We start from the raw sequence: 12,848 nt of genomic DNA on the forward strand, positions 1-12,848 counted from the left end.
GTACAAACAAGGCTTTGAGCAAAAACGTTGGTGCTGGTGTGTGGCGGGGTTGAGAGAGACACAAAGAAGTCCAAGAGAGCGTCTGCTCTAAGAACACCTCTGGTCTACTAGGGAAGACATGAAACGCTCATAGAGCCCAAGAAATGCCAAGTAAGTGGGCCTAAGGTGTTCAGAGAAGCCAAAGCCGAGAGTAGGATCCAATATGGAGAGAAAGACAACAGGAGGAGGCGGGGCTTAGGGTCTTAAGAGAGGGGACTGGCTGGGCTCAAATCTTGCAGATTAGGAGGAATAGCAACCAAGGTGTGAAGGCAAGTTCAGCGCATCCTTGGCCAGGAGGGCAGTGGGTGCTTGGGTCTAAGTAGCAGAGGGCTTTGAAAGCCAGACTTGGGAGTGTGGAATATATACTGAAAGCAGTAGGGAGCCATGGAAGGTTTGGGAACCACAGAATGATCTACCTCTCTCTCTCTGCCACACACACGCACACACACCCCAAACCTATCTATACCTATCTCTCCTCTTTCCCTTCCCTTCTTTTCCATTTTCCCTCCTCTTCTCCTTCTCCCTTCTGACAGTTGTGTTTTGTTTTGTGATCGTCCTGCCAGGGAAAAAAGGAAGGAGAGCTGGAGGTGTGTATGCAGGAGGTGAGCAGGTCTCCCAACAGCCAGAACTCCGCTCAGCCTCACGAAAACCCAGGCACACGCCAACTGGTCAGCGCAAACATCCCCTTCACCTGGATGTCTTTTCCAATTCCTCCACCTGGAAAACTTCAGCCCTCCCTGCTGTCTCGCAGTCATTAACCACAACAGCGATCATTGCCAGCATGGATAATGTTCTTGCTAAGTCACAGGCTGAGTGTCTCACAGTTTCCGTGTCCTTTCATCTGGCGTGGGGAGGGTGCTAACTTGTCTGTGGTAGTGCAGCTGGAAGGCGGCTGAGCTTGGCCTGGAACCCTGGCCATCTGTCTCCTGCGGCTGCTTTGCACTGTTAACGCTGTTCTTATGAAGGGGGCCTCAGCCCTGGGCTGGGAATCTTTGTTAGCACTTACGCTTTTGTGTTTCAGACACGCTTCTAAGTACTTCATATGTTTCAACTCCTTTCATCCCCATAAAACCCTGTGAAGTTGGCTAATTATCCTTCCCATTTTAAGTGTGAAGAAATTGTGATGTGGAGAAGTCAAATAATTCCTCAAGGTCACAGGGGAGCCAGGATCTGAACCAGGAAGGCTGACTCCAGGGCTGTGCCAGCCAACGCTTGGGGTTCATGAGCCTTCCCATTACAGCTCTGGGGCCCCCACTTCCACCTCTGTCCCATCTCTCCACGGTACTGCAGACTCCTCATGGACAAGACGGTAGCGTCTCATCCATGTGCCTCCCCTTACACCAGCACATCCTTTCACAGAGAAAGCAGTTCAGGAACTGTGAGAGGCGAGAATGGAGCAGACAGCTGTGACCCAGCATGGCGCCCAGCACCCTGATGATGCAGAGACGGTTCAGAAGCCTGGCAGGGCTTGTGCCTCTCAGGGTACTGTGTGGAGATTCGCCCTCAGGGCACGCATGTGCGTGGTGTAGCCTGTGTGGGAATGCTTTTGTTTCTTTCTTTCCCCTCTCCCTCCTTTTCTCTCCTCCTCCCTCCCTACTTTCACTGTAAGTCCATGAGTTTAATTATTCCTACTGACTGTACAACTATCTGAAGGGAAAGTTACATCCTTTGACTTGATCCTAATTCCTCTAAAAGCCACAGCATATGAAGAGGTATTATTTAAGCCAGCAGTAGTGTGCATGCCTGTGATCCCAGCTACAACTAGCGGGAGGCAAGGCAGAAGGATCGCAAGTTCAAGGCCAGCCTGGGCAACTTGGTGAGATCCCATCACAAAATAAGAAGAGACACACAGCTCATGGGTAGCTGCTTGCCTCTAGTATTATTTTAAACAAGAGGGGGTTCATTGCTCAATATATCATCTGTCTGGCCTCACACAGACCTGGTTCAAGAGCTAGCCTCTCCTAATGACTATGACCTTGTGTACGTTACTTGTTTGCTATGGGCCTTAGTTCCTGATCTGTGACTAGAATATAGTAACCTGCTTCACTGGGCCACTGTGAGAACTGAATGAGTAAATGTGTACAAAACATGGTGCATAGTTAGGGTGCCGACTAGCTGAAGATTAACAGAGTTCTACACTATGATGCATTTCAGTTTTTAATTTGCTATTGAAAATCATTAATCTCAAAAGAAGTGTACATTCTAGAGCAATTCCAAACTCCAAGCCAAATTCTTCTTTACATACAGAATATTCCAGGGTAAGTGATTCAAAACCACAAAACACTGATCTAAAATCTTAAGTTATTTTGATAAAAGATAAGGGGGGAAAGATGAATCTGTGTGTACCAGACATATGTCTTTGAGAGAAATATTAATTGTTATGGATGGTGGCCCTTCAAAGCTAGAATCATAGCACTAATGTTACATTAGAATCTATAAAAAAATAATATGTATCTTGGCTTATTTATAGCTACATTCATATCAAAAGGTAGTAGACTAGTTAAATAGTATAAAAAATATTAATGTATTACTAACCCTCTTATAGGAAAATAAGACTAATATTCTCAGAGTCAGTAGAGATTGATATCTAAACTCATGCTTATGCCTCATTTAAACTAGTGGATTGAGAAATCTGGTTTTACAGTTTGATAAAAAGAAAGCTGGCAGAGATTTCTGAAGAGACATGGCACTTTGGAGATGAGAGAACATTTCTTGTTCGTGGGGAAGTGGGTTGGATTATTATACAGCACTTTGATTCTCTACTGAGGATATGCAGGAACTTTGATTCTATCTTAAAGTAAATCAGAGTTAGTAGTTTGGTGAAGATTGGGGCTACTGTTCAGGAGAGGATTTAAACAATTCTGACAGCAAGAGGTCTTCTCCTGGGGCCAGTTATAATTTTTGATCTTCTGTTTTCCATCTACCTCTAAAGAGTCTTTGAATACAGGAAATGAGTCTAGATTTTTTTAAAAAGTGGATGAAGTTTTGAAAAAGGAGATGTTCATAGAACTGAAGATTCAATTGATCTACCTTACATAGTCATCTAATTTAATTTACACACTGATATCTCTAGGTCATCTTTGAAGCCACACTCCTGACCTCCAAAAGTGACATCAATTATAATCAAAAATTTTAAAAGTTGCCTCCTGTGGCAGAGACAACTAGCTGACCACCAGGTATTCTTGTTTGCCTTCCATAGTGTAGATAGTGGCTACCTAGCCAGAAACTACCTTTCCCAGCCTGCTTTGCACCTACTTGGGCTCAATGATTGTGTTTTTGTCACTAGAATGCAAGGGAAGTGATGCATATCTCTTCAGATGGACCCTCAACATCTCCACAAAGTTCTCAGGGTTTTTTGGGGGGAGTGGGGCTGGGATTTTGGCTCAGAGGTAGAGAGCTCGCCTACCATCCATGAGGAACTGGGTTTGATCCTCAGCACCACATAAATTAAAAAAAAAATAAATAAAGATATTGAAAAAAGAAAGTTTTCATTTTTTCCCCTCCCTGGTGTGTTTGTTAAATGTTGACAGCCAGAAACACCCAAGTAGGCAGTGGGTCCTCTATAAACCTGAGTCTCAGACAGAGCCCTCAGGTTAAGAACTAGTCACTAAGTAAATAAGAAACAAACGTCAATTGCATTAAACAGCTGAGATTTTGAAATGTATCCGTTCACAGCACCTAGGGTCATCTGGACTAATACACTTAAAGGATTTGAAGTTAATAAATTTGTCTGTAACTTCATCTGAGTTCTGCTTGAGGTGTTATTTCACTGAATTAGCCAGCTTCCCTCTTCCCCTTTGGCTGGCAGATCTATGGAAATATGGGCCAGAGTACTGTGCTCCCTGATTACCCAGAAACAGTCAAAGAATTTCCCACTCATTTAATAAGCAGCCACTCATTTGCATGAATTTACTAGGTATGTGATGTCAGTATATTCTAGACACCAAGAAGAAAATAAGTAATACAAATATGGTCTCTGCTTTTAGAGACCACGGTTAGTGGTGCTATGGTTTGAATGTCCCCTCCAAAACTCATGTTGAAATTTAATTGCCACTGTGATGGTACTGGGACATGGGACCTTTAAGAGGTGACTGGATCCTGGGGGCTTCGCCCTCTTGAGTGGACTAATGCTGTTATTGGCTCCACCTTCACGAGTGGATTGATGCTGTCACTGTGAGGGTGGGTTAGTTACAGCAGGGTGATTTTTGTCACAAAGAGACTGTTCTCACCACAGGATGCCCTCCATCACATGGTGCAGCAGAAGGCCCTCAATAGACACCAGAACCTTAAAGTCAGATTTGACAGCTCTAGAAGTGTGCAGAATAAATTTCTTTTCTTTATAAGTTATCCAGTCTGTGGAATTTTGTCATAGAGCAGAAAACAACTCAGACAAGTGGCAAAGTGGTAAAAAGGAGAAGAAAGACAATCCATATCCAGATCAGGGTTTGACAAATTATAATATCTTAAAGGGCCAGACAAGAATTATTTGAGGCTTTTGGATGGTGCACTCTTTGTTTTAACTGCTCCTGTCTGCTGTTGTAAGGAGCCAGCCATAGATAATATATATATATATATATATATATATATATATATATATATATATATAAACAGATGAGCATGGCTGTGCTCCAAAAACCTTTATTTATGGACACAAATTTTAATTTTGTATAATTTTTACATGTCACCACATCGTCTTTTTTGATTTATTTCAACTGTTTGTTGAAAAAAACAAAAAACATTAGCTCATGGGCTGTACAAAAACAGGTGGTGAGCTGAATTTGGCCTGTAGGCTTAAGTTTTCCAATCTTAATTTAGATCAACCAAGCAGTAAAAGTATCTCACAAGGAGTAAGCAGTATCGAAAAAGTAAAATAGAGTAATGGCTCTGCTGGGTGGTGGGAAGCTACTTCAGATGGCTTGAGTAGGGAGAGCCTGTCCAAGATGGCTCCACCCAAGCTCAGACCTGAATGACAAGGAGAAACACAGCGTGTGAAAATATAATGATAGAGAAAGCCAGGTAAAGGAACAGCAGGTGCAAATGTCCTGAAGAGGAATGAACTTGATGTGCTCCAGGAACAGAAAAATGCTAGAAAAAATACAGAGTAATGAGCCAGAATGAGGAACAGGAGCTGATGTCTGGGCTTTGAAGGCCAGGGTCTGGAGATGACTTTGTATTTTACTGATGACAGGAACCCAGTGAAAAGGTTTAAGCAGAGGAGCAATAGAATTTGATTCATGTTTGAAATTTATTTTCCAGACCTTGTGGTGCAAAAGTGGACTTGTTAGAGGTGCAGAAATGTAGATGGGGGTCCGTGACTGGCAAGGGGGATACTGCACGGAGCCTTGAGGTGGCTTGGGCATGGGGTCATTGAGTGGAAACGGAGAGAAGTGATTGGATGAGGACTATACCTTAGAGCTCTAACAGGATTCAGTATGTCCAAAATCAAATGGCAAAAATTTAAAGGTAACTTCAGAGGTCATATGGAAGAAGAGCGATGAATTCTTTGGGATATTAGAATATTGATTATTTTTAAAAATAGTTTTATTTAAGTAGGCAGATAAATCGTGTATTCACTGTGTTCAACATTGATATTTTGAAACATCTGCAGGTCGTGAAATGGCTAAATCTGGCTAGTTAACATACTCATCACCTCACAAAATTTTGAGGTGAGAATGCCTAAAATTGGCTCTTTTACCATTTTCAAGAATTTAATGCATTGTTATTAATTATAGTCACTATGTTATATAATAGATTTCTGGTATTTATTCCTCCTAACTAAAATTCTTTTTAATTTTTTATTTGTTTTGTTTTTATCAGTATGTTTTAGTTACACTTAATGGGTTCATCTTTACATACTCATAGATACATAAAACATAATTAGCTCCATCTCAATTCTCAGTCTTTTTTATTTTCAGTTGTAAATGAGGTTAGAACTGGGAATAACAAACTTGAGACAGGATGAAGAGAATCAAATCAAACTGAAATGAATAGATGCCTTCCACTAGGTCCAAAAACCAGCTATGGGATTGGTTGGGCATGGTGGTACATGCCTGTAATCCTTGCTACTCAGGAGGATGGAGCAGGAGGATCACAAGTTTGAGGCTAGATTTGGCAACTTAAAGAGAGTTTATTCTCAAAATAAAGAATAAAATGGGCTGAAGAAATGGCTAAATCTGTAGCTCAGTGGCACAGTACTTGCCTAGCATATATGAGACCTCGGGCTCAATCCTCAGTACTGCAAGAACAAAACAATAACAACTAACAATGACGAAACAAAACCCAGCTATGGGATTAATGGTGATGGATAAGGATGTTAAGTCAACGATCATTCTGATCCTTTGATTAAAAAAAAAAAAGTGAAAGAATTTCCTTGTATAGTTCTCCTGTGGGCAGCCATTTATGAGAATTTGATTCTATGAATTTGACAAGGTATTTTATTCAGAGAGGGTTCCCTAAATCAGTACCCAGGGTGAAGTGGAATCTCTAAATGGGACTTCCTAGGACTAAGTTTAGCAGAGCCAGTGCCAATCCTGGTTTCTGAAGCTCCTAAACTTTATGATGGATGGACACTTAGCACACACACGTTTCAGTGTGATGTCAAGCTGGATCTAGGCTCCTAGAGGGTGTGTTGGCACACGAGCAGGCAGGATGTAGCTCAGAAGATCAGGAGAGTGTCCCAGAGGCCCTGAATCGGGAAGAAGCAGTTCCTTTTTATTACACACACCAGGTAAGGTCACGTAATGTTCACCAAAACCAGCACAACTAGGTCACCCTTGAAGTCTGAGAAATCAGTGTGCTGGGAGGCTGGCAGAGTAAAAGGCCCCAGGGTACGGATGTGGAGGAAGGGATTTTCAGAAGTCAGATCCCTGTAAACAAAGAATGTTTAAGCTCACATTCTAAGAGAGGATTTAGTCACTTGAAAGGAAGTTTCAAAACAGCCTTGGGATCTAAAAAATAAAGCACAACAATTTGCTCCTGGATCTTAAGTTTACGCTCTGACTTCAGCCATTAATTCTATGGGCTTGCATGGCAGCCTCACTCAAACTGGGGACTGACATAAAATCCCTGCAACCTGTTGGAGGGAATTTAAAATACAAACAACAAATAAACAAATGTGGGCTGAAGGTCTACTGGCGCTACTCTTGGGAACTTCCTACTATGGAGGCTGCAGGCATCGTTTCTTTGAATCCTGCGGCAATCCTGTGCTCTATTAGAGAAGGTGTAACTGAGGTTCCTGGAGGCTAAATAGCTTGTTCAAGGTCTTGTGTCTGGCACGGAGTACACCTGAGACTTAAATCCTGATCTGTCTGAAGCCAACATTCTTAACAATTTGGCTAATGTTTCTCACAACATCTCTCAGAGCATCAGGAGCCCCCACGCTGGGGAGGGAACTTTTGAAATGTGTAGATTGCAGGGGCCTCTTTTCTCCAAAAGCAGGGTGCCCAGGGGCCAGGACCCAGGAATCTGCATTTTCAGCCAGGTATTTAGGTAATTCTACTATTTGCTGAGAACAACCAATCTCTTTGTAACACCTCCACTTGAGGAGTTCTTCCTAGAGAGAAGGTCTTGAAGAGATAAAAGGCTCCTGTCAGTCTCTAGAAAAGGTTTGAGGTCAACTCCTCTGCTCCTAGAAGTAATAATTTTGGGAAAAACCCAGAAAGGGTAGCTTGTGTGTTGATGAACGTGCTACCTCCCTTTCACAGAGGAAAGGAATGACATGATCAGGGGAAGGAGGTTGGTAAAAATGAGATCACCTGTCACTTTTCTTCAGGGGAATGCAAGGCGTCAGAGCTGAGAGGAATTCAGGGTTGTCCTGCCCATCTCTAACTTATTTTAAAGACCCAGAGAGGCTCAGGGAGAAGCTGGAGACCACACAGCTAGAAGATGGCCCCTTTGGTGGAAGTCTTTGTTTCTATTTTGACTTGTTACCCTACAACTATGCTCCCAAAGCATCCAGTCTACTGCTAATGTATAGAAATGAATCTTTTTTTTTTTTAAACCTCTCCTGTACTCCAGAGAGCAAAATGCAGATCCATATCCACATTTTAATTGTGACAAACACACAGCTGTTCGTGCATTGTGTAGAAATACCAATACAAGCCACAAGAAAATGCCAATAATTTTTCCCCCCCTGAGGATAAAAGGCCATTTTGAGATTCTGAGGGATAGTCCAGGTTCATGGTCAGTAATTTTCTGTCTAAGAGCAACCTGCTAGCTTGTTCCAAATCTTCTGCCAAAACTCTCCTGTTTTTGTCTGCAAGGCAGGAGGTGATACCGCCAACCTTGCTCACGCTCTGCAATGAAGACAGCCTGGGGAGGAGGTCACAGGGGCAATGATATTCCCCTCGCTGCTTTCCCTCACTCATCAACCATCAGAAATGTCCTGATTGTGTCATTCTGATCCACTCAGCCTTGGCTATAGCTGTGGCTGGCTGAGTAAGGGCTGGAGAGGCAGGGTCCCCATGTCAGGGCTCCATTCAGCCACAGCTCAGTGTGAGACCCCAGAGAGCCCACTGGGCCTCTCTGCCTTAGTTTACTTGTCTGGAAAAGTGGGCTCTATTACTAAGGTTGATATAATTTACAACCACGCTAAGGAACAAAAGGCTTCGAAAGACACAAACAAGCCACCTCATTGCTTCCCCCATGCCAGTCACCTGCCACTCTTTGGCATTTCCCCTAGATGTTGATGAACACCGACATAGGGATTGTTCACTGAACAGAGATCAGGTGCTCATCCAGACGCTGTCTATTTCAGAGATGTGGAAACTGAGGGTTATGAGAGCTAAGTGACTCAGCAGATGTCCCTCTGGCAGTAGGGATGAGAAGAAAAGGGGGTAACAAAAATGAACTCAGACGTGAACCATTCCTGGAAGAGCATCAAGCATAGTGGATGTTGTTCCCATAGGTATCCTTGTATAATCCCCACACCAAAGGTTTGCTGGAAAAGACAGGTAGTGGGCCTAAGGTAGCTCATTACTGAAGAGCTACCTTAGGAATGAGCTCTGGGAGCCTTCAGGTTGCTCTCAGTCCAAGAGAGAGGATGAGATGGTGCCAACGGTCACCATAGCCAGTGTGGTGATCTCCTTTTGGAGTCAAATGTGTTGTGGGAACACAAGAGGACAAGGGTAGCTTCTTCTGCATGGGGAAGCCTTAACTACAGAGAAAAGACTTGACTTTTGTGGTAGGCAGAATAATGTCCCCTGAAGACGTCCAAGCCACAATCTGCAGAACCTGTAGACACGTTAACTTACCAGCAAAAGGGACATTGCAGAGTAATTAAAGTTACAGACCTTGAATTGGGAGATCATCCTGGATTATCTGAGTGGGCACAACACAATTATAAGGGTCCTTAAAAGAAGAGAACCTTTCTTAGTTAGGTTTGAAAGAAGGAGGTTCAGTAGGGGGATGTCACTGGGTTTGAAGATAGAGAACAGGAGCCAAGGAATGAGGGAAGCCACTAGAAGAAGTTGGGAAAAGTAAAGAAATAGTCTACAGTAAGGGGCACAGCCCTGCCAGCACCTTGGTTTCAGCCCAGTAGGGCCTTTAGAATTGTAAAGTGATAAATGTGTGTTGTTTGAAGCCACTGTTGGTAACAACTCGTTAAAGCAACAATAGGAAACCGATAGGTTTGACGAGCAGTGTGAGCTGAGGTGGGGCTCCAGAACAGAGGGCACAGAGGATAGGCTTCAGGGGTTTGAGGATGCAGTGTGTGGAGAGCAGGCTGTGCCCTGCTCTGAGTTACGCCATGATGTGGGCAACTGTGGTTTTCAGGCTGTGCCTAGCCCTGAGTTACTCCATGTTGTAAAGCAGTGGTTTGTCATGAGCTACTTTATTTTGAGTCCAAGTGCTGAGGTAGAATGACTCCACAGCTTATTTGTACAAGTAAACAGCCAACATCTGCTCACCACAACCTCAGGGCACATTGATAACTGACATGTGCCAAGTTATCCAGCAAAATCAAGGAGCACCTGAACGCATGGACATCCCAAATCATGTCAGGAACACCAGGAGCTTATTAAATCCACCTGAGACAACCCCTAACCTAAGACCCATTAACAGGTGATTCCCCCCCACCCCAAGACTGGGCATGGTGACACCCTGATCACTCTCAAGAGCCTTGCCCAGGAAAATTGCCAAAGTGACAAACTTCCGATTCCCAGTCCTTCTGGGCTTCAGCATAGAGCAGTTTCTCCTCTCTGGGACCATGACTCATAGCCCATTCCAAGCTGACACCAAGCTGACACTGGGCACTGACACTCTGAAACTAAAACTGCCATTTGTTTGGATCCTCTGCCTTGACAACTGTGCAGAACTGGCTCATTAAAATACTTATCTGACCACCTTCAGTGACTCCAACTCTGCATTCATCTCTCTCTCTGCCTGTGGTCTTTGTACAGTGTCCTGTAACCCTCTGGCTGCCTTAGCCTTTCTTAGTTTTTCCATGACATCTATACACATATACACGTGTTTGTATTAACATATATATCGTCTTGTGAAGTGTGGTGTGTGACTTAAGTGTTATAGATATTAGAAATTAAGATTGGAACGGAATAAAAGAACTTGTAATTGTCCAAATTCTGACTCTCAGGCATCACCACTGCTAAAAGTGGTGACCCCTGATCACTCTCAAAGTGTGGCTTGTGAGTTTATTATTATTCAGTAAATGCTGACATTGTGGAAAGACACAAACATGTTCGGCCTGTGTTAATGGCATAATTTGCTCGGGATACAGTGAGTACACAGTCATCCAGTAGAATGTTCTGTGATGATAGAAGTATTCTCCATCTATGGCATGAAGTACTTGCTATGTGATGAATGCCACCAAGAGATGAATTTTCTGTGACGACGAATTTTTAATTTTTTATAAATTAAAAAATTTAGATAGCGACACGTGGCTAGTGGCAAGTGCATTTGGCAGCACAGGCAGAGACAGCGCTATGTTTGAAGTCATGGGACAACTTTCAATGTGCCCAGGTCTAGCACTTTGAACTTCTGGACCCCACAGATCATTTAAGTCCTTTAATGATCCTACGAGGCCAGCATTTATCATGGTGATCCCTGTTTACCTGATGAGAGAACTAGGGCACTAAAAGCCCGGGATAACCTGTGCAGTGTCCTCGCCAGGTTAAGTAATGGAGTCAGGCCTTCCATTTCCAGGGTTTTGGAGCCCGTGCGGTGACCCATGGTGCTCTACTACCTCACTGTATGGTGCCTGGTCGTCACCATGCCATGTCTGGCAGTCATCAGGAATTAGACACGTGATGCAGACCATGGACAGAGAAGCAGAGGCTGCCTTGAAATACAGGAGGCCAGGAAAGGCTTCCCTGGGCAATGATATTTGCTCCAAGTATTGAAGACTGAGGAGGCATTGGATGGACCAAAGAAGGGAGAACAGCACAGAGAGTCCCAGGCAGAGGGAACACATGTGAAGTCTCTTTTGCGAGAAAGAACATGGTATATGAAAGACAATCAGAATGACTAGAGTGGAGAGAGGAAGGGAGTATCAAAGATCAAGTTTGGAGAAATTGGCAGAGAGCAGATCATATCGCGTCTGGTTGAATTTTGAGTGTTATCCCAAAGATTTTAACAATATATTTTTTAAAAATATTATATATATATCCTCCCCCCACCCACACATGCATGAAATATTCACTTTGACTTCCGTATGATAAGTGGAGTGGATGTGACTAAGTGTGGATTAGAAGAAGATTGTTAACTTCATCAATAAACATCATTCTCAGATTCCGACTTCAGAATCCCTCAGGAATAGTAATGGCATTTTGTATACATCCTTTGTAAAAAGATATATTTTCAAAGTGTTTTCCTATCCCTTGGGTTTTTACAAGCACCTTTGACAAAAGCAGGGATTTTTATCTCTTTTCTGCAGATGGAGGAATACATCCTTACAGAAGGAGTCTGACTCCCCTGCACCCTGGTTGGCTACTCCCCACATGGCCTGACTCTCTTCAGTCCAGGAGAGGCAGCTCCCAGGCCCTCAGCCCCACCCAAACCTTTGCTCAGCCCTCTCTTCCCTACACATGGAAGCAAAGGTGATCCTTACTTTTCGGATGCCATCGTGTTTCATTTCAATCACGTGGAGAGTGTAGTTGGTCCTGCGTCCTTTCTCATTGAACTGCACGTTGCCGGTCAAACCTTCAAACCGCACCTGGGAAACAAAACCAAATGGTGAACGAGGAACTCAGAAGCTGAACTTCATGTTTTTTTTGCTTTTCCTGCTAACATAAAAATCCAGAACCCAAGGATGTGACTTGGAATGAGGTCTTGGAGTTGTCCAAATGTTACCACTTCCCTTGCCTAAGGCAGGCATCAATACTAAAAATTTCTTTTCCACTGAACTGAGAATAAACCTGAATATCATTTTCAGCCATTCCTTCAGGCAAACACTAACAGTGGGTCACAGTGCATAAAAATGTGGGAATCTTTGTGCCATTCCTAATCAAATACCCTCACCATACGCACCCCTTCCCTAGACACACATTTGAAGATAAAGAAACGGAAGGCGACCCGCAAAGACAAGGGACTGATGTGCCATCATAGATAGGTCAGGAGAAGACCCAAGATCAGAAGCCAGACCTGTGTTGGGTTATGCTTGAAAATGGTTCCTCAACTCCTCTGTGAGTTTGGGGGAATAAAATGTCTGGAAATGTAAAGACTTGGATCTGACTCCAGCTTCCCCATTAACAGCTAAGTGCCCTTGAGTGATTCACCTTTTTAAGCTTCCAGTTTCCAAACTTTGGGCTCTGCCTACCTTAAATGACATAGCTAATAGGAAAGTCCTGTGAAAGTGG

The 12,848-nt window shown here is 43.4% G+C and overlaps 1 protein-coding gene across 2 annotated transcripts in view; it reads right to left on the reverse strand.

The window, feature by feature from the left end:
- The window catches only part of Gria1 (glutamate ionotropic receptor AMPA type subunit 1), a 302,305-nt gene that overhangs the window by 97,740 nt on the left and 191,717 nt on the right, over positions 1 to 12,848 (reverse strand). For both annotated transcript variants that reach the window (XM_015492696.2, XM_015492695.2), the window contains exon 8: positions 12,101 to 12,205. In XM_015492696.2, coding sequence (XP_015348182.1) covers positions 12,101 to 12,205 — 105 coding nt within the window. The remainder of the gene's footprint in view (positions 1 to 12,100; positions 12,206 to 12,848) is intronic.

This window comes from Marmota marmota, unplaced genomic scaffold (assembly GCF_001458135.2).
Source record: "Marmota marmota marmota unplaced genomic scaffold, marMar, whole genome shotgun sequence".
NCBI classification, from domain to species: Eukaryota; Metazoa; Chordata; class Mammalia; order Rodentia; family Sciuridae; genus Marmota; species Marmota marmota.